This window comes from Channa argus, chromosome 3 (genome assembly GCF_033026475.1).
Source record: "Channa argus isolate prfri chromosome 3, Channa argus male v1.0, whole genome shotgun sequence".
Taxonomy (NCBI): domain Eukaryota; kingdom Metazoa; phylum Chordata; class Actinopteri; order Anabantiformes; family Channidae; genus Channa; species Channa argus.
This window is the reverse complement of record NC_090199.1, coordinates 101662-128391: the sequence shown is the minus strand read 5'-3', so window position 1 is coordinate 128391 and position 26730 is coordinate 101662. Positions and strand designations below refer to the sequence as shown.

Sequence of the window (26730 nt, the reverse complement as noted above, 5' to 3'; positions counted from 1 at the left end):
AATTCCCACTTAGTATCTAGAAACCACTACTGAAAATCCTGTTGTTTCTGTTAGTGGGTCCTTTGCCCCATCAGTGAAAATTTGTATATAGTCTGAATACTTATGTGCCCTATCTTCTTCTTTTCCTTTTGGCTGTTTATTTTCAGGGTTAACCACAGCATATCATCTGCCTTCATCTAACCCTAACCTCTGCATCTTCTTCTCCTTTCGACCAGCAGTATCCCAATTTCCACCGTCACACTGTAGGTCAACAGCATCGGGGGGGGGGGGGTCGTTGTTGACCCGGACCGATCCGGTGTGGAAGTCATGATTTGCATGTTTAATTTGGCATGTGTTTTATGTGGGATGCCTTTCCTGACACAACCCTCTACATTTATCCAGACTTGGGATTGGCACAAGAAGACAATGGTTTGTGCCCTCTTTTGGTTGCATTGAATTATTGATTGCATTGAAGAGTGATTCTTTGTATTGAATGAAAAGAGCCGACTCCCATCGGGCAGAGCCGAATCTTCAGCTGCTCCTGTTAACCATTATCTGAAAGAAGGCAGGTATTAATGTCAAGACTTTGGCCTTTATTTATTTGATTTGCTTGCTGTGTTTCTGGTGTTCAGTTGTTCATATTAAGGTTTGATGTTTGAAGGTTTGAAGGCTCCAAGTGATGTATGGAGAAGAATGCCGACAAACATCACAGACCATGTTACGGTTGCTCCCATGTGTCTATCTGTTTGGTCCCCCATTCCAACCAAAGCTAGTGTTTCGAACCCTTCTCGTGCCTGTGACGTAAAGTACTACGTCGCTTGTTGTAAGCGTCATTAGCGCGACCCGTGCGGCGCTCTTTCTTACCCCGTGTTAGCAGAAAGCATTTAGCTCGCCAACGCAGCGAAAAGCAAACCTTTTAACCAGATTCTCGGTGTATTTCGAGAGAAACGTTGATACGACGATGGCTGCTGCCGGTGTTCAGGGCAGGAAGAGGATTCTGAAGGAGGAGGACATGACCAAGATAGAGTTTGAGACCAGCGAGGAGGTGGACGTAACCCCCACCTTCGACACCATGGGACTGCGGGAGGACCTGCTTCGCGGCATCTACGCTTACGGTAGGCCGGCGATTTAAGCGGCCTCATAGGAGGGAGTTAGCTGAAGATGCTAACGTTAGCCGTTCATCAGTGGTGTTTGCTAGGTCATATTAAATAAATTAAACATTTTGACTGGTGTAAGCACACACGTTTATTATGGTAAATCAGTTACTGTTATTATATATGTGCTGCTTTAAGAGAAACTTAAAGCTCATCCACGGTTCCTTTAGCTTTAGCATTAGCTGGACTGTGCTAACGCAAGTGTTACTGTGGATTCTTGCGAATTTTTGCGCAACGTCTGGTCAGTGCTTTTCTCTGTATTTATAGCATTATAGCAAACCTTAGTAAACATGCCCAGTTATATGAGTTGGTGATAATTAAGGATTTTATTCACTGGGCTCTGGTCACGCTGTTATGATGCTAAGTGCAGCCTCTTTTATTCCTTTGAAAATCTGCACATTTGGTTTGATTCTAAGTTTTAAATTAACTTATTCAGGTTAAACGAAATGTGAAATCGGCCGTGTTTACAGGAGAAGAGGAAAAGTAACACAGTCGTTTTTAACAAGCTGAAAAACGCCAGAGAAAAGCTTAAACACGTTAAATGTACAAACGTGTGAAAGGAGTTTCAATTCATATTTTGAGTAATGAAAAGATTTCTGACTCAAGAGTTGATTTTATGTACATCAGGTTATTTGTGTTATTTTCCAGCCATTGAGGTGGAGTGAAGTATATTTAACCAGGCTGATGTTAAACACTTTAGTTAATACATAGCGCAATACATTATTTTTAAGTGGCATCAAAAGTAGATAGTTGTTTCTGTTATTGTCAAATATTTGGGTTGTCATTTAAAAAAGTAAGAAATTTATGACATTTATGTCGCAGTTTCTAAAGTTCCAGGATATAATTTGTTCAGATGTAATTAGTTCAAAACTTAAACATGTTAAGTTTAGTATAGTGGAAAACAAAGGAAAACAGCTTTTTCAGGTAAAGCAATTACTGCTGTTGAAAGGTTGTTAGTTACAGATGTTTGATCAGTGTCTCATTGCTTTTAGAGTGACAATAACATTGTAAATACCCCATCACCAGGGGTGTAACAACTTAGCCATCTCGCCTTTCAGTTCATTACACTGAATAATAAACTGTTTATAAGGAATTTCTTATTTAATGTAAATTGCCAGATCCGTCTCTACCTTCTTAACAATGAATATTTAAAAAATTTACTTTTTGGGAGGATTGCCCAGCCACCAGTTTGCAGAATATTTGTGTGTTTTTACATTCAGCTGTTCCCAGGATCTTGTTGCTTGTGTACTTGCTCTGAATAAAAAAAATCCTAGCTTCTCTCCCTGTATTTTTATCTTAACTACCAAGCCAATGGAAAATCTGTTGATAATGCGGATGGATGGATAGATTAATAAATTAATAAATAAACATCCAGCATTCATTTAATCGTGCATCTGGGAAGCTACGTACTAAGAACAGGATTCAGGTCTGTTCATTATATTGAAGATACCCTCTTAGATAATGGAGGAGTTGGGGAAGACAAAAGGAATTGGTATCTCCCAGCTTCTGACTAGCTGAACACACCTGATAAGGTAGTCAGTAGTCCATGTAGGGATAATTAGGTGATCAAGCAGGAGAGGGCACCTTCAGTACCAAGGTTGAGAACCATTGTCTTATATAACCTTGTCCCTGAGAGCAGAGGAGACGAAGACATACTTTGTGTAGGACAAACCAGTCTAGCTGCTGGAACCAGATGTTTATTGTAACCGTTTCAATGTTGCAGGTTTTGAGAAGCCATCTGCGATCCAGCAGAGAGCCATTAAACAGATCATCAAAGGCAGAGATGTTATTGCTCAGTAAGATCTTTCATTTCATAAGGATTTATTAGTGTCATGAAAATATCTTTGCACACTGACCTCAGAATTATGCTTGTTCCTGTAATGATCATGTTTGCTCTAACAGTTGGTCTCTGGTCTGTGCAGGTCTCAGTCTGGAACAGGAAAAACAGCCACCTTCTGTGTGTCAGTGCTGCAGTGTCTTGACATCCAGGTCAGTGCTTACGAAACCAGATAATTTGATGATCCATTTTAGGATCACTGTATCACTGTAGTGTTTCTCCTGTCTGCAGGTGAGGGAGACCCAGGCTCTGATCCTTGCTCCAACTAGAGAGCTGGCCGGACAAATTCAGAAGGTAGCACTGCTAACCCCATCATCCCCAGCAAATCACATAAGAGAAATTATAAATAAATTAGGTGACCTGATCCCTGACTGGTTCTCTGTTCATTAGGTGCTGCTGGCTCTGGGAGACTACATGAATGTGCAGTGTCACGCCTGCATTGGGGGGACCAATGTGGGCGAGGATATCAGGAAGCTGGACTATGGGCAGCATGTGGTGGCTGGCACACCTGGACGGGTATTCGGTGAGTCAACTTAAATCTCTGGTTCATTATTTAAAATGTGTTCCTAAAAGACAACGAGTAAATGTCTCTGATCTGGATTCTGATGGGTCATTGCCTGACCACAGCACTTAATAGGAAGCTGTCTTTTGTTTGTTTTTCTGCAGATATGATTCGCCGGAGGAGTCTGAGGACCAGAGCTATTAAGATGCTGGTTCTGGATGAAGCTGATGAGATGCTTAACAAAGGTGAGATTAAGCATGTGATGAGGTAAACCTTGAAACAAACATTTTAACTGATATGGAGTTTCTGTACATCACAGAGCAGATTTTTTATGTAAAATGCGGTAAACACTGAATGAGGTTTGGTGCACAGCAGTTAGCTTTAACCACAAACTACTGTTTTAATTAATTTACTAGTGTTTTAATCTGAAAGGATAGGATGTTTCTCATTAAACCTGTTCTGTTACAATTTCATACACAAAAGTGAACTCAATTTCAAGACAGTCAGATCATCATCATCGCAGTTTTCTCTTCTCCTGTGTTCAGGTTTTAAGGAGCAGATCTATGACGTGTACCGTTACCTGCCTCCAGCTACACAGGTGGTTCTGATCAGTGCCACGTTGCCGCACGAGATCCTAGAGATGACCAACAAGTTCATGACAGATCCCATACGCATCTTGGTCAAACGGTTAGTGCAGGAAAAGTTGCGAAATCTTTGTAATTTATAAAGTGCAACTCATGCATTTTAGATTCATTAAATGTCAAGTGAAATAATTAAGGCTTATTGTTATAATTTTAAGCATTACAGCTCATAAAATTCTCATAAAAGATATAAGTGCCCAATTTCTGAAAAGTATGTTCATTTCTAGCAACTCTGATTCTGTGCCTCTCCAAATTTTCTGTTGGACCAGGTAACATGATTCTGGTCTCTGGTTCAGCAGTGGCTTGATGTATCAGTTGTAGCCTGAAGCTTGTGTGTGCATTTACATTTAGTCATTTAGCAGTGTGGTGGCTCTTGATGCACTGACTCTAGCATCACTCGGCTCCTTTTAAAGCTGACCCAAGTTCTTGAATCGGCAGCGGTCATCTCTGTTACTCGTGTACCTTTTTCTACCACGCTTATCTCCTCCAGTCAATTTTTTATGAATATGCTTCATTACAGCACTCTGCCAACAGCCAACCCTTGTCTTCCTAGTGGAGTTTGTCAATAATGTTCTTGACAATTCTCAAGTCAGAAATCTTCGACATACTTGTGGTTGTGTATGCTGAACTAGACAGGGAGATACCCAGTATTTATCCTGTAACGACAGTAATTTACTCAAATTCAAAATGGAATATTCTAATATTTTGAGATACTGGATTTTTATTTTCATGAGCTGTAAACTGTAACCATTGAAATTAAAACAGAAAAGCTTGAAATATTCACTTTAAGTGTAATGTAGAAAATTAGCTTAACTTTTTGAATGTCTTTAAATTGAATAAAGAAATTTAATATTGAAAATTTTTAATTTAAATAATTTAATAAAGTAAAGAATTTACTAAACAACTTTCAAATTTTTTTAAATCCAGCTGTTTTGCATCTAAATAACAGAGTAAAAACAACCTGCACAGTTTTTATTTTCAGTTCTAAAGCTAATAATGAATTATACTTTACTGTATGTCAGTGATGAGTTGACTCTGGAGGGGATCAAACAGTTCTTTGTGGCCGTGGAGAGAGAAGAGTGGAAGTTTGACACTTTGTGTGACCTGTACGACACCCTGACCATCACTCAGGCTGTCATCTTCTGCAACACCAAGAGGAAGGTCAGACACACACACTTACTTTAACTCTGACTTTTAATGTAAAGGATAATCACAGTCAAGTGGAATCTTTGGAATCTCTAATTCTACCTTAAATGTCATGCATGCACAGGTATTGGCCGTATTTAAAGGAAGTGCGGAATCGGCGAACACACTGCTACCTTGGTTAATAGGGTCACTGTTTTTGTAATGAAGAATTTGTCATAGAAAAAAAATTCGTACTGTTGAAGCGGTGTATGTAAATCATCTTTCTTTGTAGCTATTTATTGAGAGCAGAAAAACAAAAACAAAACTTCTGGTGTTTGGAAAAAATGAACAAAGGTCACAAATGAAAACGGATCAGTCAGCAAAAACAACATTGACATCAGTCATTGATAAGGAAGACTTGATGAATCAGATTTGACCATGAAAATTAATTCGTGACACCCCTAGACCCGTCTAAAAGCATCTCTGGGTCCTGTTAGCTCAGTGCAGACTGCAGCAGCAAAGCTTTATGGTAGATATTTTTGTCTGCTAATTTTGTCTGTGGTGTTTCAGGTGGACTGGCTGACAGAGAAGATGAGGGAGGCCAACTTCACAGTGTCATCAATGCATGGAGACATGCCACAGAAAGAGAGGGAGTCCATCATGAAGGAATTCAGATCAGGAGCTAGGTAACACAGACCAGGAGCTGATGACATGATATATGGGGTGGTCCAACTTGTGAGCTTATTCCTACCGCAGATGTTCAGAATCATCTGAATCAAAGTTGACAGGGTCTCTGTTTTAAATGCAATTTATTCATTTTTACAAGATCCTTAGTATTTAACCTTTTGCATTAATATCACCTCTTCAGTTTCGACCTAGTTTTTTGCAGGACCAGGACAACATACAGGAGGCTAATGCACACAGACTACCCCTTGCTCTCCCCATGTCCAAAATAACTAGATCAAAAACACGTCTTGGATAACAGTTGTATCAATGTAATTTATACTCTGTTTCCAGTCGTGTGTTGATCTCCACTGATGTCTGGGCTCGTGGTTTGGACGTTCCTCAGGTCTCTCTCATCATCAACTACGACCTGCCCAACAACAGAGAGCTGTATATTCACAGGTATACAGCAAAGAGAACAGTCCTGTTACAGAGGGAGATGTTTTTACTGTGTCGCTGTTCTAAAAATTTACCTAGAGAAAGCAAACGGAAGGTGTAAAGAAAATGTAACCTCCCACTTTCTGCTCCAGAATTGGTCGATCCGGACGTTATGGGCGTAAAGGTGTGGCCATAAACTTTGTGAAGAATGATGACATCAGGATCCTCCGAGACATTGAACAGTACTACTCCACCCAGATCGACGAGATGCCAATGAACGGTATGAGCCAGCTAATCACAGAGCCACTCTTGCTACGGAGGACATTTTTTTCCAAACTTACCATTACAGCTACATTACATAGCAACAATTAGAATTAGATTAAGGGTATTTCCAAAGAGTAGAGTATAAACCCAGAATTCATGTGGAAGACAGACATGTGGCTTTGTTTTATTTAACCATCAGTGTCACCATATTCTGGTTAGTAGTGGGGCTACACAATATTCAAAAAAACTGATTTTTAAAAAAACTTTTTCTAGAGCCCTTTACATTGTGGTATGAAATATATTGTAGTTATGTTTGGGTGAGCACTGTGACTGCTCTTCTGAATTGATTTTTAAAGGGGACATAATTAGTTTAATCAATTTAACTCACCGTTAAAGTACTGTTGATAAAGTAACTCTTTAGTTTTGCTTTGGACACAGAGCCTTCACGTGTATCAAACAACCCATAAAATTGTTTTACTAGACAGATTTTTCTTGGTGTGTTTTTAATTTGTATTAAACAGAACAAATGACATAACGTGTTTAATTAAATGTACTTCACATTGCACGTCATGCAATGTGGATATTGCAATGACACAAACTAAGTCGTACAGCTCTAGTTGGTACAGAAATAAACACTGTTTTGTAGAAGAAGCATAAGGGGGAAATAGCTGGCGTAAAGTTTTAAGATGAACCTTTCTAAACAACTTTTGTGTTTTATCATCCAAACTGTTGAGTTATCAGGGAATAACTGAGAACTGATGTTTCTTTCCTCTTTGTACAGTGGCTGACCTCATCTGATCTCATAAGAATGACATCACTTCAGAGCCGCCGCCGCCCCCCCCCGAACTTATTTACTGTCTTGTTTTTAATAGTTTCACATTTTAGTTTCATTCACTTACCTGTTAAGGTGAAAGTGACAAGTTGCAAATTTGATTTTGTAAATAAAAGTTTGGTTCAGTCACTTTGGGCATGTCTTTATTTTTGAGTGACCCTGGAAAATAGCTTTAGTTCCTGAGTTATGTCAACAATTTATATGAATTAATGAAGGTTTATGAAGGACTTTTTGTGAAAGTGATAACTTTTTGAGATGGCAGCCAATGTTGGAGTCCAAAAAAAAAACAAAAGAGAACTGATGTTTAATATTGTATTTTGTTTAGTCATTAGTTAGATGCATTTTTTCAAAGTATGTTACAAGTACCTCAAAGCTGTACTTACAGTAACCTGTAATATCTTAGTACCTTATCTTAGTGTTATGCTCAAGGAGACATTAACATGTGACCATAGGAGCTGGGGATTGAACCAGCATCTTGGGGATTGGTGGATGACCAATCTTCCTCCTGAGCCACTGTCACCCCTAAATGCTACTGCTTAACACAAAACAGTCAACAGGGGATGTGTATTTATTTGTATAATTACATTCACAGACATGATAGTGTGATGACATTTAAGTACAGTCTGACAATTTCACTTATTTCAAGATGAACATTTCTGTTAGTATTTTCAGTTCTAATAAGCATCCATGGAACCAATGAAGAAAAACTAAAATCATGTTAATGCCTTTGATCAACAACAAATCATTAAAAAAAAAAAAACAACTTACAGGACCTAATGGTATTTGTGCGGGTAAAATGTAACTGGCCACTTTCGATTGTAATATCTAAGACAGAAGGGAAAACACAAAAATTAATCACATCAATTAATACCAGGCACCAATAATCACAGACTTGCTGTTTGGTCATTTTTTTAAAACATCACCACAAATACAGAGTGTTTCAAAGGTCCGGATTATGCTTTCCACATACCCCTGTCAGACATGGATAGGGGACACGCCTGCACTTCAACTCATGCTACAATACTATAACTGGGGATACACAGAGCAGCAATAGAAAAAAAACCCCTAGGTGCTTAACATCAATAGTGTCAAAAATAAACATTACATACCTTTGATATATGAATTGAGTGGCTGTGTTACTTTTCTGGCACATTTGCAGTTTGTGCACTGGGGATGCAAACCCAAATTTCTGACCTGCACCTGTGCGCAGAAATTCCATTTTGGACTTAGCAGACTAAGGAGATGAAATTTCTGTCATGGATATGAACATGTGAACTCAGAAAGTATGAATAAGCAGGGATTAAAACCTTCAACATGTTTATACTGAACCAAATAAGACACATATTTAATATTCAACCCCAACATGTGTCTTTGTAGAAACAAAATTAAACCTGTCAGAGCTGCAGGTTAAAGTACAACTTCACAAACTTATTGTCAGTCTGACACCAAGGTCCACGTGGACGTGTTTCCTCATGTTTCTGATGAACGAGGATAAAGTCAATGATTTTGGTTAGAAACTCTTCAACAGTGAAGTGAGATGGAGATTTACACATAAGAACTGCTTGAAAACTGTGAAACTGTCCCTTTTGTCTTTGCTTTTAAAAGCTCATTTCACACAAAACAAAACTGGCTCCTTCCATCCCTGTGATAAAAACAAACTGTGGTTTCATCTGAAACATCAATTTATCAGATTGTCAGCTGCTTAGTTTCATTTCATGAAAATAATTTATTTAAATTAAATATTTATTATCTGAATTGTTAAATTTCTGAATCCATTTACAATTTTTTTTTAATATAATTACAGAAACTTAAAATTCACAATGGGTGAAAAGGCTAAGTAAAAACAAACTTTAGAATATGGGGAAAAAATATTTTCTTATCTTATAGAAAGTACTCTGTCCTGTGTAATATGCTCACCTGCACACAGATAATACTATATGCTGTGTACTACACAGAGAACACTATCTGTATTTTTAGGTTTGAGTTGCTGGACCAACAAACGTTTTTAGACTACTGAATGTTTAGGGATGTCTTCTAAAATGTTTTGTTGTTGCTCTTTTTCTTTTCTCTCTTCACTTTCCACGTTCCAGTCTGATCCCTTAAACCTTTGCAGCCAAATTAATTCCTCACTCCTTCCTTAATTTTTTGTTTAGCTTGCTTCCTTCTAGTCATTTCCTGTTTTCAGGTGTCTAGGTCTGAATTGACGCTCAAAGGTCAGACCTGCTGTTTACATCTCAGAAACCCTGCTTTTCTGTTGGTCTGAGGATTTAGAAAAGGCTCACAGTCATTCAATGGGTGAAATTATATTTTCTTCAGGAGAAATCATTCAGGTGAGTGTGTTTTTTGACTTGTTGTTACCTGTGTTTTATGTGCTGAACGTTACTGTAAACACGTAACACGCTTTGGAGAAAAGCGCTATACAAGCGTCCATTTAGGTTAAATCCAAAATTCTGCTGCTGTATTGTAACAGGCCAACGGGACTGCTAAACCAATCCACATTTCACAATACTACAGTGTCAATTTATTTATCTAATATATGCGTTTTGTGCATGTTAAAGTACAAAAAAAAAAAAAAAAATCACTCAATGTGGAGCCATGTCTACCACATTTCGGTCTGGTCTTACAGTTTGATGCACAATTATGTTGTTTTGTCTTTGCTGGACCAACACATCATAAAAACATCCTGGAAGAAAACAAGTGATTTGTCGACTGTTTCAGAGACAGCTTGTTCAACTGTAGTTTGTGATGACCTGTGTTAAACAGAAGTGAGGATTTATTACAGACAAGGGTTCCTAATAAACTGTTCCTTTCATTCCACCAAACTTCATGTCTAATGCCACTCTGTCTGGTTAGCTTAGTTTAGCATAAACACTGGAAACAAATGGAAAGTGCTAGCTTAACTGAGCAATGTTGTGAACAAACTGAGCAGCTCGGATAATCAACGCATCTGAACATGACCTAAACAGAGTTTAGTTTCATTCCACACCCTGAACGTGATCGATGTCCATGGAAACCAACACCAGTTAAACCATATTACACAGAAACAGACCAATCAGAGAGAAGCTGACGAACATAAACCTGCTGTGATTGGCCAGTCTGACATGAGGATGATGGGATGGCATCTACAGGCTACGTCTGATGAACCAGATCTCATTCCTGCGACGGGGAACACCTGGGTTCTCATACACAGCCACCATGTAGTCATCTCTGCGCAGCTCGTCGCTGTCACCGATGATCTCCCACAGTAGAGCAATCTGACGACCCACAGTCTCCTCGGTGGTTGTCCCAAAAAATGGGCTGCAGCAAATTGCAGAGCAGAGAGCCAGTGACACAAGCCAACATCAAAGTTCAACATTTGTACATTTATCTAAATGATAAATACACATGAAAAGCAAGTTTAAATTCAGTCTGGAGCAAACATATTGATGATGAAGAAGATGAAGGGCAGACCTGGTGACCACTCTAATGGGCTCTCTGTAGACGATTGTGATTTCGGCATCAAAGGGTTGGGGGGGGCTGGACTGGAACTCAGCAGGCAGAAAGAACATAGTCTGGACATCTTTCTCAAACGTGCTTCCATCCTCCATCATGTGGATGTTACTGATAACCGGCACTGTCATCCCAAGGTATCTGCCTATAAACAATCAATGTGTCCCCATTATTGCAGGGTACACGATCAGTACATCTTGATCAATAATGTCTACCCCTGGATCCCATTACAGTAGTGTTTATGATCTTTTGTCAATGTTGTTTTAAGTGTGTAGTGGGCGGAATGTCACCTGCAGAGTTCTCTTTACAGATGAAGCGCATCAGTTTCATAAAGCCCATTGAAATGCTCTGTTCATATAGATCTTCTCCTCTGGTCACACAGGCCCAGTGTCCGGCCGGGTACACTCGCTCTTCATACAGGACTTCCCCCATCTGTGGGAAAGAAACACCTCACCCACCTGTACATACTGATTTCTCCCTCAGGTGGGCACAGACCCTCCCTCCATCTACAGGACAAGGTTTGTGTCATGTCTGGATCAGGATAAGACGTTTTACACCTTGTTTTGTTTTACACGTCTGTGGAAACAAGCAATAGACTAAAAGCTCCCCACAGTAGTTGTGTTAGATTCAGAATTTTATAGGCCATCAATTGGTGGGCATATTTTTGGTGCAGCACAAACTGTACACAATATTTTTGTGGCTTTAATTTTAGCTCCATAATTTTTCATGAGAAGGTAGGAATGGACACAGTAGTAGGCTCCGTAATTTTTTTCTCCAAGAGAGAAAGATCTGCATTTCGAGTTGAAATTCATTTACATTATTGAATTCTTGAAGATCCAGTTATCAGTAAAGCCTTTGTTGTGCAAGAAAAGCATTACAAATATCTGGAATAGTTTAAAGTTGTCCTAAACTTTGATTGGGTTCACTGATTCAGGAGGTAAAGTCATGTACTGAGTAACAAGTTAAAATAAGTCACATTTGGTTATATAAATACTTCAAAACACAAACTACTTGTGTTCATTTACCTTCCATGCCTGTGTGTGTGCGTCACTATGCTGCTACATCTGTCATGTAGAAGAAAGCTGCCTCTTACAAATCATCCCCTTTTTCCAGTAACAAAATAAATGAAGCGTAATATGAAGTAACTCATAATTCTCTATACCCACCCATTTGACATATTCCACAGCCCTAGCTACTGTTTATACCGTGTGTCTCATGACCTCAACAAAATCCAGGTTTGTGCTCTGATTTCTCCATGTTCTGTACCAATCCATTTGTCAGATTTCTTCAAGTAGCACTGAACCATAATTTGATGTGCACATATACAACACGTAATCCAAAAAGGTAACGATAGACCAGTATTGTCTGAGGTCCTTACCTTCTCATGACGGGAGATGGACACGAAGGGGAGTGGCTCCCTCTGCTGGCTGTTACGGGTCATTTCCTGTATGGGGCCACCCATTTCTGCATCACAAACAGGAAACCGTTAGTTTTTATAGAAATCAAAAGAGTTATAAACAGATTTACTGTTCACTCTGAGACAAGATGCTGACCTGACCTACCGGGAGCAAAATAGGGTTCAGATAGAATGGGGGAGGAGGAGGTGGGGATTGCAGCCAACTCTGCTCTACCTCTTAAACCACTGCCACCCCAAGTATGACGCAAACTCTTTATATAATTTAATATAAAAATATAAATATTATAATATAATAATGTTTAAACAGAAGGACATGTAGCTAAATTGTTTTTGTATTAAATTGCGGCCCACATATCGACATACATATCAAATCATTTCACACCCCTACAGTCAATAATTGTGTTAAAATAAATAAAATATGCTTAAAATGTAAAAATAGGTTTACCAACACCTGGTGATACCCCCCTCACCTGGAGGCACCGAAACCTGGTGGGTACTGGCGACTGCCTGCCAGTGACTCAGCAGTCTGTCGTCTTCCTCCATTGGCTCTGGGTTGTCAGTGATTTCAGCGTCTAGCTGTTCCTCGTCCAATCCCTCAAGGTCTTCGAGAGAGATCAGAGCCATGATTGGAAGAGATGAGCCAACTGGGTTATTGATTACTGGTTAATACTGTAACAGGAAATGAAAAAACAAGACAAAACAGGACAGGTAAACAGGAAACTCCAACATCCTCCAGCAGTCAAAGTAAATCAGCTAATCAACAGATAAGAACATTAGTTGATCTCAATTAACGAAAAAATCATTGTCATGATGATGGTCATCAGCTGTTTTGAGTTTTACTTTTAGCCATTTGTCAGAACCTGTGGTTAAGTAACCACTAAAAATTCACAACAAAACACTAACTGATTATAAACAAAGCAAATAGCTGATGTGGTGATGAGGAGAGTCTCCAATCACAAATACTTTCATGTACAGCCCGGACGTCGGGGATCAGATTCTTTTAATTTGAAATTCTGTTCGGCTCTTATTTTATAAACCGGATGTGATCCTGGAACAACGAAATAAATGAAATAAAAATGAAAATATTTTTACTAGTTGTTTAACGACTTTCATCTGAACTTAAACTTCGTCAAGAATCAGGAATCCACAGACATTAATAACCCGTTTTCGTCCCGTGCACCGATTCGAGTCGGACTGAGAAAGTAGGTCACGGGGGGACCTGATCCAAACAAAAAGAAATAGGCCACCGATTTGCTTTAGTTAGGCTCAGTTTAAACAGAGAGATGTGGACAAAGAAGCACCTGGTCCAGAAACCGCAGGGACCGAAATTGGACCGGATTTAGTTTAACATAGTGTGATTGGCTGCACTTAGCACAACACCGAGAGCTAGCGCGGTTAGCCTGGTTAGTTCTTTTAACACGGGTCTACATACCGGCTCCAGCTCGGGTAAGAACTGTCACCTATTTGTTTGTCCGCGTGTGCGCCTTACCGGGTTCAGGTCGCACCTGTCTGCCAGGTGATTCTACAACGTTTATGACACTGTTATGGTGCTTCTTCTCTGCTTCCGGTGGAATGCACCCTCCAAACCTTTCAAAATAAGAGGGAAAAGATTCTGTTGCTCCTTATTCTGAACCTGATCCGAGTTCTTCAGGTCTTACAAAATGAGTGAGAGATTAGATCAAACGCTCTGCATGTTTTGATACAGAGCTGCAGCATATAGGAAGAAAACTTAGAAGAGAATGTGGTCTCCCAGACTGATTAAATTCAGACTGGGTCCTAATCACTGATACTGGAAGTGTGTTAATGTTAATAAAACTCCAAGCAAGATAAGGCTATTTCAGTCATAAAGATCATAAAGTGTCCACACGTGAAAAACTCCGTCCTCCATCAAACTAAGATATACTTATTTCTGTGTACATGTGTGATAAGGTACTGTATTTGTTTATACATGGAATATGTAGAACTGATCAGGTATGGTGGATGTTTTAGTGTTAATCACAGCTCAGACATTGTTTTATGATGGTCACAGTGATGTTGGAGAAAACTGGTCTGCAGAGCTGCTCCGAGGACACAATGTTCCTGTAAATGTCTCTAAGGACAGATGTCTGCTGTAAACAATTAATTATTCCTCTAACAATTACAGGTTAGGATTAATATAAGATAAACAAATGTAAGAGAAGTTTAATGTAAAAACTAAATCAGAATAAAAAAGCTTTTATTTCAAAATATTTACATGATAGTGTAGAAAAGATTTAACATATAAAATCTAAAACCAGCTTCAATATTCAAGTTAAACTCTGACACACTCAGTCCAGCAGTAACTGATGATGCATGAATAGTGATAAATGTAATTATCAGGGACTTTTTATTAATAAAACTGGTGCTCACCGCTCACCATTCTGCCTCGAGCCTGGAAATCAGTCTAAACCCAGAATGTATTCTCTGCAAGTTGTTTCATCACAGAATTTAAATACTTAATAACATTGTGTTGAATTCATTCCAGACTTATTGCTCCAAAAGATAAAGTTTTTGTAGCTGTATACATTGTTAAAAAGAGTGTTGATTCTATTATATACAAGTTTCATTTTAGGGCTAGTTTTTGTCTGTCAAATAACTGTCTGCAGTTATTTGTGATTATTCGCAAATTAATCATGTTTTATCTACCCAGAATTTTGAATACTCTTATTGACATAGAAGTGGAAAAATGGTACTTATTTGGTGTACCTAATAAACTGACAGCGGATTTAAAATTAATCTACAACAATACAGTTACATACATGTCCCTTTTTTTATCTACTTAAAAAGAAAAATAATCCTGATATTAATAACTGGTTGAGATTTAAAAAAGGGTCTAGAAATCAGTCACTCTCACTCACTGGTCCTTTGTGTGCATGGAGGAGCTTCCCTCATACTCTGTCAGACAGAGTCATTCACACTGTCACGTTTGGAACAGACAAGCAACAGGTCATCGTAACAGAACCAGCGTTAAAAGTGTCAAAACATTACAGGCGTTAAAAATGTTTTACATTTATTTCATTACCATTGGCTGCACTATTTCATATAAAAACACGTGAGTACAAACATTTGAGCAGGAACTTAAAACCCTTATCCAAGGTGAAAGACAACGGACGAATTAATGAATTTAGTGGAAAACAGACATTCTATTTTGAAGGATTCTAAAGTTTTTTTTATGTAACTAAGTTTGCATTAAAATTAGTTAACATCCTATTTTTAAAAAGCTGCTTCTATTTATGTGTCATGATATATATTAATTACAAGAAAGTTTTTGATTCTACTTCTACTCGTAAGCTTGTTCTGAACCTCTAAACTGGAGACGACTAAATTTTAGAAAACCTTAGTTTTCCTCTGCATCAGATGTTTGTGACAGAAAGTTAGCATTGGTCAAGAAATGGATTCCGGTCCTCAAAAAACAGGACTCCCGTCCGGATTGGTCACTGAGGCTGTGGTTCTCGAATATTAACACTTGTATTTTAGTACTGAGTGTTAGAACAGAACTATTCCGTTTCAATACAAATGTGACAATAAGGCAGCAAAACAGATTCTGGTTCTAGACTGTTCTAAACTGTTCTGGTTCTTAATGCTGGTTTGGCTGTGGCTTAAATTATTTTGGTCCTGGTTTCATTCTGGTTCGGTCCCAACGTCTTTGCGGTCTCAGTAGCTGTTTTCATGTCCAGCCAGGATGTACAGGTTACTGTGTTCAGTTGGGTTATCTGTTGCTCTGCTCTCCAGAACCACCACCCTGCAGAGACAGGTGAGGAGTCAGACAGGTGAGATAATGGATGGGTGAACACTAACACAGACGAGTCTCACCTGTCAGAGCCCAGCAGTCGAAACATCCTGCTGGTGTCACTGATCTCCTGAGTCACCTGAAGAGAAAAAATGAGCTTTTGTGTAACGGCAGTAAGGTTGGCACAGTCCTGCCCAGTGGATTGGATGATAATTACCTCGTTAGACCTGAAGCTCCGCCCCTGCATGCCATGTCTCCAGAAGGCCAGAACACTGTCCTGCAAACACACTGAGAGACAGACAGATCAGCACACATGTACACAGGTTCAGGGGTTTAAGAGGGTTTGTAGTTTACACTAGATTTAATCTGGTTTACCGATCGCCTTGATCTGGAAGTTAAAGGTGAGCTCAGCTAAAAGCTTTTTGCTGGACTTTAGCTTTCCCTGAAGGTTTACGATCTTGATACAACCTGCAGGAAGAACAAAGCTCAGATCAGATTTCCACTTTGTTTACATCAAATGGAAAACAATTGAGGTTTTAGGAACTTACGGTCCAGACAGACCAGGACGGTATCTCTCTCCAGCTGAGTGACATGGATCACACAGTTCTGAGGGTTTTCTGCAAGGATGGAACACAGCCCAGTTCAGACACAGTTCAGACACCAGCTCAGGGTAGGATACAAAGGAGGTTTACACAAGGGAGGGGGGTACCTGTGTCAGGTGGGGCAGGGCAAGAGGAGTTGGGGTCAAGGGTCTGGAATCTGACTGGCTGGTTTAGTGCGGTTCCTCTGCTGAGGCCTACACAGATCAGAGGGTATGGCTGCTCCAGGACAACCAGCAACTCAAAGACCTCCAGAGGACATGGAGGTTGGAAATCTACATTCTGGTGAAAGCAGACAGGTAATAGGTTTTCCCTGGGCCAGAACATGACAGTCTTAACCTTCGCAATGATCACAGAAAAGGGTAGCATGTCCATATGCAGGGGGAGCTGAACAAGCAAGATGTTTTTAACATTGAAAAAATCTGCTTAAGGGCCAAAAGGCGTCTGTTAGTTCTGACTCGGGTTAACATCTAACCTATGTCAGTTTGGTTCAGGGACATGTAATTTGTGCGGCCTGGTCTTCTCTGGTATCATGTATTCCAGAAAGGTCTCCAGAAGGATCCTGATCATACACCTTTACTAGGACTTTGACAGATGTTTTATCTCTTACCTTCACCAACATGAACTTCTGCATTGGCTCGACCCACTCCAGCAGGACCATACCTGTTTGGAAGGCTCCGCCCAGGTACTTATGACCTGTGTAAGGGTTTCTCACTGTGAAGGGAAGGAAAACGGGGGTTTAACTACCACAGATACAAACTGATACAATAAAAACCACCGAGACCTAAGGTGAGACAGGTCGTCTTCATTCCAGAGAGGACCGCTAACAGACTAGACTGTGTTGTGTTGATGACTCACCCACGCAGCATTTCAGACAGCCTTTGGTGTCGGGAATCTTATTAGAGATGGAGAACTTCCTGGAAAACAGACAAACATTTGTTGATCATATTTTTTATTACTTTATTATTACAAAGTTGTTTCCAAGTAAAAACAAAATGGGGGTGAGTACTCACCAGGGGAGGATGCGGTCAGGCAGACGATGAGTCGACAGTTTCTGTTTCTGTCGAGCGTGATCGAACAGACTAGTCAAGTTGTGGCAGTACAGCTGAGAGGTTTTACCTGCAAACAAGATTCAGGGTCAGAGAACACACATGTACGATTAAAGTGATCCACCAGGTGTCCACAATTCTCCACCTGCATACTTATCCATCAACCCTGCCTCTCTCTGACCTCTCCCCTTCTCTTGATTAACATTTACAATAAACCAGAGGTCTGCAGTTGCGTCCAGTTTCCTTTTTTCCCTACAGCTGCTTTTTTTAAAATTTTAGTTTGGCCCGTTCCACTTCCATCAGAATTAGATCCCGATCGAGTTTTTAATAAAATTATTGAGTAGTGCTGTACAATAAGTGACTCACCTGAGATGGAGATTAGAGTGTTGTTCATCACATACACCCAGGTACACCTGCGGGAAAACAGCTGCACACACACACCTGAGATCAGAGGAAACATCCTGAACCTGCATCTTAGACCAGAATTAAACAGTGACTGAACTGCAGTACTTTCAACTGCACAGTTTTCCGAGCCTGAAACCTGGTCTCACCTGCTCCATGCAATTCTCGTGCAGCTCATTTAGGTTCAGGGTGTAGATCCCCTCTTCAGCTCCAAACACCAGGTACTGGTCTGGGAAGTCACAAAAAGTTATAAAGAACTTCATAATCAGAACTAGTTTTTCTTTTCCTGGTCCAGAATCTTGAGATTGTTTCAGATTCACTCAGTATTCATGTTTGTGCTGGATTGGTTGTAGTGTTTTGGCTGATTTCCTCATTGTAACAGAGCCCACACCGAACCTCGGCTCTTTTTGGCTTTTGATTGGGAAATCCAGTGAAAACTGAGTTACAAGTAACCAAGTAACTTGGGACATGTCAGGAAAAATCTGTTGCATTTCAAACATGTAACACATAGCGGGAGATCGTCCGAGTGGGAAGCATCCTTACTTGGTAATCTCCACTCGCAACAAAACATGATAAACTTATTCTGTGGGATATAGTGTTTGTTTACAGCACATCTTAGCCATGCACCTAATAAAAAGAAGTTCTATCACTTAAGTTTAACAGCAATAAGAGATAGAAACATCAACAACATGCCCATTTGGTCGCTTTTAATCCTCCTGACAAATCAATACAGAGCCATGTGGTGCACACACGGGCTCACACATATAATACGGACATTGTACTAGGGGCTCGAAGAATAAAGTCTGGGGTGTTTCACTCTGACATTTGTGTTCACACATACACCCCTCTAGACAAAGTCAGGAGAATGCATGTCTGAAAGGGGCTTCAGAGAAGTCACACAGGATAGGGGTCAGCAGTCAACAGGTAGGTACCTCTGGTGTGGGGGTCTATCCAGGAGGCAGCAGAGTGAATCTTCAGAGGACAGCCATTAAACACCTTGGAGAAACAAGCTCCCATCTGACAGAGACAAGGGGAACAACATGGATTACTTGCAGCTCATTGCCACGGTTTTAGAAATGACCATGTCGAAACAAGAAATGCTTCACAAACACAATAAAATAACTGTCACCATCTTTGCACCACAGTCTCACTATCATCATCTGTTCTTATCCAAATGTTTACCATCAGATGAAATCTGACTAAAACCCTGTAGAGATGCAGAAGCTGTTTTCCTTTACATCAATCAATATCTCATGTAATAAAACGTAAATATTCACTACAGAATGTCAGTGAAGAATTCCTCATTATAGCCTGAAGGACCATGTGATCCATGTACAAAGACCTGGGGGGTATTCCAGAATGCAGATTTAACAAAATTCACCTTAAACTCTGGATTTTTCCTATCACTCTGACTTTGTTTTGACATTTCTACTGTTTTTATTTTTGTATATTTAATAAAAATGTTACTGGGAAAAAACTGGATCTGGATAAAGACTTACCTGGACTTTAGGAGTGGGGGGCAGTCCATTACTAATGGGTTTCTGTAAAAAAATAAACAATAAGAAAGTGATTAAATAATACTGACACACAATCCACTGAAGAATCTGTACAGTTTTTACTGTTTCAGGAAGATCAGACCCTTCATCACAGAATATACAACCCGACTCATTGTACAGGCGCTAGTCATATCTCGTCTGGATTACTGCAACGCTTTGTTAATGGGGTTACTGGTATCCACAATCAAACCCTTGCAGATGATCCAAAATGCAGCAGCTAGTCTCATTTTTAATCAGCCAAAAAGGAACCATGTCACACCAAACGAGCGAGCTACCAAACGCTGCACGCTCAGCAGACTCTCTCCCAATATTAGAAAAAAACTGCTGAAAACAGAACTCTTCCGCATCTTACTATGCACTTAAATCTATATCTGCTCTTTGTCACACTTGCATCTCATGAAATGTTAACACTTCTGTGATGGAAAATAAAGTATTATTAAATGATGATTACATTTAATCCTTAGCATTTTACCTAGTTATAATAGCAACTTGTACTCAGTGTACTTTTGAAGAATGTTCAAACTTTGTCTCATATATATGTTTTGTCTTGAAGTGTTTGCAGAACTGCTCCAAGGTCAGTTATTGTCTAACAGCAGACCATCCCACACTGTACTGAGCCAAAGTCACTCCATGCTCACAGATGCTTATCAAAGACCTGAAAAGGGAAACGGTTTCCCTAAAAGGAGAAAAGGGCTGGGGGCAGTAGTTTGAGGGTGGAGAATGTTCTGCCCAGCAACAGAAAGTTATAAAACTAATGTGTGATGTATGAAGTTTATAACTGCATAGGATAGAGAACTGAACTCTGTCGATATACTTCTCTCTTGCAAGATAATAAAACCCTAAAAGACATCCTGGATGTTGAAGCTTCTTTACTAATTACATTTGAGGTGTCTAAGACCAGATATGGTCATTTTTGCAATGACAACTTTTCTGATAGGACTTTGCTTTGATGTTTTCCCCTTGACTTATTTTGCTTGCCTTGTACCTCACTTGTAAGTCGCTTTGGATAAAAGCGTCTGCTGAATGACTAAATGTAAATGTAAATGTTTCTTTTACCAAATATTAAAACTATTTTAAACTGGTTTACTGTTCAGTGTAGAGGTTTTATCTCTCTAAATTCTGAGATAAATGTTTTATTGGCTGGGTTGCTCAGTAGAATCCACTGATTCCTGTTGCCCATTAGATTTATTACTAAGACTGATTTTATGCTGAACCAAGAATCAACATTGACTTCATTTTGTCTTACAGGAAGATCTGTCTTGTCCTTCCCATGGTGGACAGCAGGAGGTGCTGCAGACTGTCCATCAAAGGAGGACGAGCTGCTACCTACAAGGTGAGAGAGAAAATTGTATCACAGAGACATGTGGGATCCTGTGTGCCATAAGTTCCATAATATTTTCTCTCAGAAAGTATCAGGTGTATAAACAGTCAGGAGATCAGGTGTTCCCCTGAAAACCTGAGGATTCAGAAATGTAAACTCACTATTTATAAAGCATTTCACAAGTCATCTTATGGCACTTAACGTAATGAAGTCAGGACTACTCAAATATATAGAGAAAACTCAACAAATCTCCCTTGAACAAACCACAGGCAACAGTGGAGAGGAAAAACTCCTTTTAACGGAGGAAACCTCCAGCAGAACTAGCAGAAACCAGCAGGTGGGTGGCCATCTGCCTTGACCAGTTGGGGTGAGTAGAAAGTGGAGAGACAAAAGAAAAGAGAAGCAACAGGAAACAGCAAATAAAATACTGGGCAGGTTGTTAGGACCAGTAGCTGCACACTGGAAAACACACAGCTCCAAAGCCGGGGACACCTGCAGAAAGGGACAGAGAGAGGGAGACAGACAACTACAGGAGGAGAAAGATACAAAGGTAATGTCATGCAGTGGTGACACATAAATGCAGGGAGGAGAGTGGGGAGGAGCTCAGTGCATATAGTACCGTAACTAAGAGCTAGTTCTGAGTCACATTATGGTGTGATCCTGTGTCCTCAGGCCTGAGAGGTACGAATAAGAACTTACCTAGGCTGCTGAGTCTATGGGAGTGCAGTTTGGGGGGTGGAGGTCTTGGGGGGCCCTGGGTGGCAGAGCGTACCAGGCTTTCTGACAGAGGATCACACTCAATGGCACCCTGGTCTCTGTCTTCAGATAGCGGGGGTCCATCCTGATGGAGCGACAGAGATATGAGAGGTTTGTTGGAAATGGTTCAGTTCCAGTTGGATTGATTCAAGACAGGTGAGGGGGTCACACCTGAAGGGGAGGAGGTTTATGACTAGCGTCTGGTCTCAGCGTTGAATCCATTACTCTGAAAGAAACAGAAAGGAAAACAGGGACTTCCTGTCAGTGAACCAGACTAAACCAAACTGAAGACTATACACCTGTAACACCTGTGTCATACTCACTGCATTTCATCCTCATGGTGACCTGCAGCAGACACTCCTGATTGTATGCTTTCATTACCGCCTTCCACACAGACATCATCAACCTCACCAGAGGCATCTTCATCCAGGCAAGTCTCCTGATCCCTAGAAATTAAAATATCTAATCGGAGTGACTGTCGAGGAGCAACTGCTTCTGACCACCTGATTAACTGGCTGATTAGGTGATCCACCTTTCAACTTAATTTTGTTTTAAAATTTATTTTACAGTCACTGTTTAACTGACACTACATTATTGACAATTTTTAACATCAGGATCTTCATTCATTTTTAAAGAGAAGGAGAAGGAGCAGTTTGGAGAGGCTTCCTCTGGCTGCAGGACTGTTTTCAGGAAGGAGTTTCAGTGCAGAAAATGGAGACGCTGCACTGGACTTTTAATGTTTCTTTTTCTGTGAAGTTAACACATTAGCTCAGGAAGCAGGTGCATTAGCTGTTCTGCTGCCTCAGCACAACCTGCTCCTACAGCTATTAAACACAAAAGCTGCAGCATGTTACCCGTGACTCACCTGTACTCTTTCTCTGTTTATTTTGATGTTTGTGAACCAACTTGACTCACTGAGGCGGTCAGAGGTCAGACTCACTTCAGACTGTAGATATCAATGACCTAAGTTAAGGACAGTCAGTGGAAATGTCAGTGTCCATTTAAAACCACCCAGCTCTGGATTTTCTTCCTCGTTAGCAAATATTCCAAAGTGCTCAGATGCAGCATCTTTAAATTTTCATCAGCTCCTCTGTGCCCCCCCCCAACCCCAGCTCCAGCTCTTCCACCCCCTCCTGAGAGGATTGATGAATTATTCAGACAGAGCTGAGGTCGACACTCTAACACTGATGGAGGAGAGAAACACACTGCAGCTCTATTCTCGCACACTTTGTTTATATTTACATCATTCGGAAACAGTCATTGCTCAAACCTACAGAGACGATACATCTTCATGATCACAAACACCAAACCAGTAAAATAACTGCAAAGATGAGGCGTCCTACACCTAATATGTTTTTCAGGTCAACAGGACCGGGACCTTCCTGGCTGAATTCTGAGTGTGTTGTTACATTTAGCAGACCAACAGTAATAAACAGGGTGGATTTACACATTTGTGTTCCCTGCTTCAGTTTAGATGGCTCTGTCTACATGAACATGCTTTCACATGTTGGCATAGTGTTTGATGCTCAGGTGATAGAGGGGTTGTCTATGAACATTTTAAGTGTCACTGGCAAGTTGTTCCTGGTGTGTGTTTCTTAATTGTAAGTTAAAGTGTCTACTAAGTGACAGGTGGACTCCTATTGTCATGTTTATAGGTGAACTTACCTGCTTCCACTCAGGATGGACCCAGATCCTGCAGCTTCTTCATCCTCCATCTGGAGCTCCTGCAGTAGATGCGGGGGGGGGGGGGGGGGGGGGGGAGGGGGGGGGAGCTTATTACTCCGCTCTGGTGCTGACTTAGTAACTATGAGACTGCCAAGGACCACAGCACTCAGCTTCATCTCTACTGTGCTATATTTCTGTCTCTGCTCATTCTACTGCGGTCTCAATGGTTTACACCATCTCTGTGATCGTGTTTCTAATGCCGTCTCAGACTTCTCTACATCGCTGCATGTCAAACATTTTATCAGTTGTTAGTAGTAGTCTTAAGATAACAATGTTTATGTGGAAACATGATTTGAAACTAATTAAATAGACCAGTTATAGGAGAGCAGGAGGTGACATCATCCAGGGAAAATACTGACAGTAGGATGAATGACAGATGGTGAACAGGAAACATTTATGTATGAACCCAAGAAATTGATGTGTCTTTAAGAACTGAAAATTAGCCTTCTTTTTAGCCACTGGTTATTTAGCTTTTGTATATCAATGTGAACTGACTGATATGTTTATTCCATTGGCAGATATGCCATAAGATAAGTACCAGGTGTGATTTTGCAGTATAGTACAGCTCCTCCTCACAGTCCAGGAACCAATCAGTGTCCAACTGTAAACACACAGTTTAAGCGATGGGTTAAATTTCTCATTACTCCCTTTTCAGATTATTTTAGTTATAAGCAATAAGATTATGGAAATAATAGGAATGTTTGCAATTTCCTGGTTTTCTGCATAAATTGGTCAGTAACTGTAATATGATCTTCATAAGGCACAAATATCAAACACAGTATTTCTAAGCTGATAAAACAAAAACACTCATGATTATTTATTCCTTTATCGAACACATCCATTAACCATACAAAAGGATTGTAGCGCAGGAGGTAGAGCGGTCATCCACCAACCCCAGGGTTGTTGGTTTGATTCCTGGTTCCTCCCGTCACCTGTCAAAGTATCCTTGAGTAAGACACTGAACCCCAACTTAGTTGCTCTTGTTGAGTATATCAGTGTGAATGGGTTGTTAGGATGAGGTTTTGGCTCTGGCTGGGCCACTCCAAACTGGCACCTTTTGCGTTTCCAGAACCATTCTGCATCGGGATGTTTAGCTTCATGCCTTACTGCATCAGCCAGGGTCACAGTGGCTGGTCACCCTCTTCTTTGCAGAGTGGCCACACTGCTACAGCAGGTAACCGTTTACATCATTACATGCATTTCAACAACTCTGTATTGTAGGTTTTAGAGACCTCTAAATTCGAAGGCATAGCCCCCCAAAGCTGTTGCTGCTTATGAAAAGAACATTAACACTCAGTTTATTTCTTGGGCGGTTTCTATTTCGTTTTTAGTTAAGGACAAGTTAAACAACACCCGCATAGCACCTGCTGCCATCTGTGTGTGAGTGTGTGAGATTGGGAGCGGAATGGGTGAATGAGAAGCAGTGTAAAGCGCTTTGAGTGCCAATAGGTAGAAAAGCGCTAAACACTATATATGTGCTGACCATTTACCCTTTTATGTTTAAAATTATTGTGCTGTTTTCTCTGATATATATAAATATAGCATATACTGAAAACAGTAGCTGCTAAAATATTTAGTTTTATATCATAACATTACCAAATCATTAAATGTAGAGTCTACAGGTGTATAATTAAATCTACACTCGCTTTTAGTTTTCAAGTGAAGCTCAAGTGATGCTGGTCACTCGGCCCATCACCACGTTAAAAGCTGTTAAAGATATTGACCTTTGTATTACATAATAAATATTACTATTCATAGTAATATTTCATTATAATAGTAATTTACTCACTGGGTCTCAGCAAATTGCTTTTATCTTTGATACTCACATTTTTCCAACCTGTCATGTGACGTGACATCTGCAGACTGACACCTGGATGTGGTGTTGTCAATGTCATAGATTAGTAAGATTTTAAAGGTGTAGGCAAGCTGAGGAACACTAGTTATATTGAAAATACAACCTAACTCTTTTAACCATCATCATCTAACAGATTTAATATAAAAACTGGGGTGGATCATCAGAAGTTCATAATTCCTGACTGGTGACTTGCTTGAGTCTCACCAAGTGACCTTGGACTTGCTTGTGACTTGAAGGTTCTGACTTGGAATTTGCACACGTGTTACTGCCATCTCTGCTTTTTCCACCATCACCTTGTATGTTTTATGTAAGATGATGATGAAGATGATTAAAATATGACAGAGGACAACTGCTCGGGTTTTATCAGCATAGAAATACTTTGTTTGTAGATATTTGTGACTTTGGTGAAAACCATATCACATTTCATGATCAATTTATGTAGAAAACCAGGAAATTGCAAACAGTGCCATTACTAAGTACTACCACTGGATTTTCTGTTGTGTATTGTTTTTGTTAATACTGCAGGGCATTATTGGAGTTTGAACCTCTTCATGATGAGCTTGAGTTTCCTTCCTCAGAGGAGGATCAAACTTCATTTGATCAACTGAAAGAAAAATACACAATCACCACACAGCTTCATAATCATCATCATCAACAGCAGCAATAAAACATAAACATACTCACAGGTGATTTCAGAGAGAGTTTTTTCTCCTCTGGTGTTTCCAGAGGGGATCCTCTGAGGGACAGAGATGACCTGTAGACAAACAGACAGACAACAGTACCAACTCAAATTCAGATGGTCTGTTCCTTAAAATTTGAAGCTGAGAAATTTTTTAATGACAAATACTGAATGTAAACATTATTTTTCCAAGCTCTGCATGAAATTGTTTTTTCTGTTAAACTGTATGTTTAAAAAGTAATTTTATGAAACAGTATTTATCTAGAGTATTGGCTTTAAGAGAGTGTATTTGTAGCGTGTTGAATGTTTTGAGTTGTGGAGTTATTTATTCAGCAGTGTCCTTTTCCCCTCAGCTGAGGACACTCCATATTAAGCAGCAGACAGAAAGATAAACTGACAGCTGCAGAAACAAAATGGAGTCTAAACGATCTCAGCCAGGGGTAGAGAGCAGGTCAAGGTCAAAATGCAAAAACTGACCTGTGACCACTTCCTATCTTTAAGGTTTTAATGGGTGATTTCAGTCTGGATTCCGATTTTTCTTTTTTCTTTCAGCAGAGAGACGACCTACAGTTGTGCGAAATTTGTCTGAGCTGAATCATGATCAGCAGACTTTCACCAGAGTTTCATCAGATTAAAGGAATATTGTGCTGCACTGCAGGAGGACTCACAGTTTCATGTGTCTCAAACATGAAAATATGG

The 26730-nt window shown here is 40.0% G+C and overlaps 3 protein-coding genes across 8 annotated transcripts in view; 1 reads left to right on the top strand and 2 right to left on the bottom strand.

Moving 5' to 3' along the window:
• Nucleotides 1-807: 807 nt before the first annotated feature.
• Nucleotides 808-7564, top strand: eif4a3 (eukaryotic translation initiation factor 4A3). The gene is made up of 12 exons (XM_067496688.1): nucleotides 808-1094; nucleotides 2857-2929; nucleotides 3056-3122; nucleotides 3202-3264; nucleotides 3361-3493; nucleotides 3637-3717; nucleotides 4018-4159; nucleotides 5136-5274; nucleotides 5809-5924; nucleotides 6256-6363; nucleotides 6492-6619; nucleotides 7385-7564. The coding sequence occupies exons 1-12, from the start codon at nucleotides 941-943 to the stop codon at nucleotides 7399-7401; spliced, it is 1221 nt and encodes a 406-aa protein (XP_067352789.1). The 5' UTR covers nucleotides 808-940; the 3' UTR covers nucleotides 7402-7564.
• Nucleotides 7565-7987: 423 nt separating this feature from the next.
• soul4 (heme-binding protein soul4) lies at nucleotides 7988-13989 on the bottom strand. 2 transcript variants are annotated; one of them, XM_067496689.1, is made up of 6 exons: nucleotides 13831-13989; nucleotides 12812-13010; nucleotides 12303-12388; nucleotides 11215-11356; nucleotides 10886-11069; nucleotides 7988-10732 (listed from the first exon to the last, which is right to left on the bottom strand). In XM_067496689.1, the coding sequence occupies exons 2-6, from the start codon at nucleotides 12963-12965 to the stop codon at nucleotides 10558-10560; spliced, it is 741 nt and encodes a 246-aa protein (XP_067352790.1). In that variant the 5' UTR covers nucleotides 12966-13010; nucleotides 13831-13989; the 3' UTR covers nucleotides 7988-10557. The 2 variants fall into 2 exon arrangements, with proteins under 2 accessions (XP_067352790.1, XP_067352791.1); XM_067496690.1 differs by having other exon boundaries at nucleotides 13774-13917.
• Nucleotides 13990-14956: 967 nt separating this feature from the next.
• LOC137123248 (mitogen-activated protein kinase kinase kinase kinase 3-like) overlaps nucleotides 14957-26730 on the bottom strand; it is a 34769-nt gene continuing 22995 nt past the window's right edge. For all 5 annotated transcript variants that reach the window (XM_067496683.1, XM_067496682.1, XM_067496684.1 and 2 more), the window contains 21 exons: nucleotides 26037-26106; nucleotides 25898-25956; nucleotides 24036-24098; nucleotides 23438-23496; nucleotides 22096-22218; nucleotides 21944-21998; nucleotides 21716-21857; nucleotides 20942-21021; nucleotides 19639-19680; nucleotides 19072-19156; nucleotides 18289-18368; nucleotides 18104-18164; nucleotides 17702-17807; nucleotides 17547-17605; nucleotides 17299-17402; nucleotides 16799-16970; nucleotides 16638-16706; nucleotides 16465-16557; nucleotides 16307-16377; nucleotides 16173-16228; nucleotides 14957-16101 (listed from right to left, as the gene is read on the bottom strand). In XM_067496683.1, the coding sequence (XP_067352784.1) occupies nucleotides 16014-16101; nucleotides 16173-16228; nucleotides 16307-16377; nucleotides 16465-16557; nucleotides 16638-16706; nucleotides 16799-16970; nucleotides 17299-17402; nucleotides 17547-17605; nucleotides 17702-17807; nucleotides 18104-18164; nucleotides 18289-18368; nucleotides 19072-19156; nucleotides 19639-19680; nucleotides 20942-21021; nucleotides 21716-21857; nucleotides 21944-21998; nucleotides 22096-22218; nucleotides 23438-23496; nucleotides 24036-24098; nucleotides 25898-25956; nucleotides 26037-26106 (1737 nt within the window). In that variant the 3' untranslated portion in view covers nucleotides 14957-16013. The remainder of the gene's footprint in view (nucleotides 16102-16172; nucleotides 16229-16306; nucleotides 16378-16464; nucleotides 16558-16637; nucleotides 16707-16798; nucleotides 16971-17298; nucleotides 17403-17546; nucleotides 17606-17701; nucleotides 17808-18103; nucleotides 18165-18288; nucleotides 18369-19071; nucleotides 19157-19638; nucleotides 19681-20941; nucleotides 21022-21715; nucleotides 21858-21943; nucleotides 21999-22095; nucleotides 22219-23437; nucleotides 23497-24035; nucleotides 24099-25897; nucleotides 25957-26036; nucleotides 26107-26730) is intronic.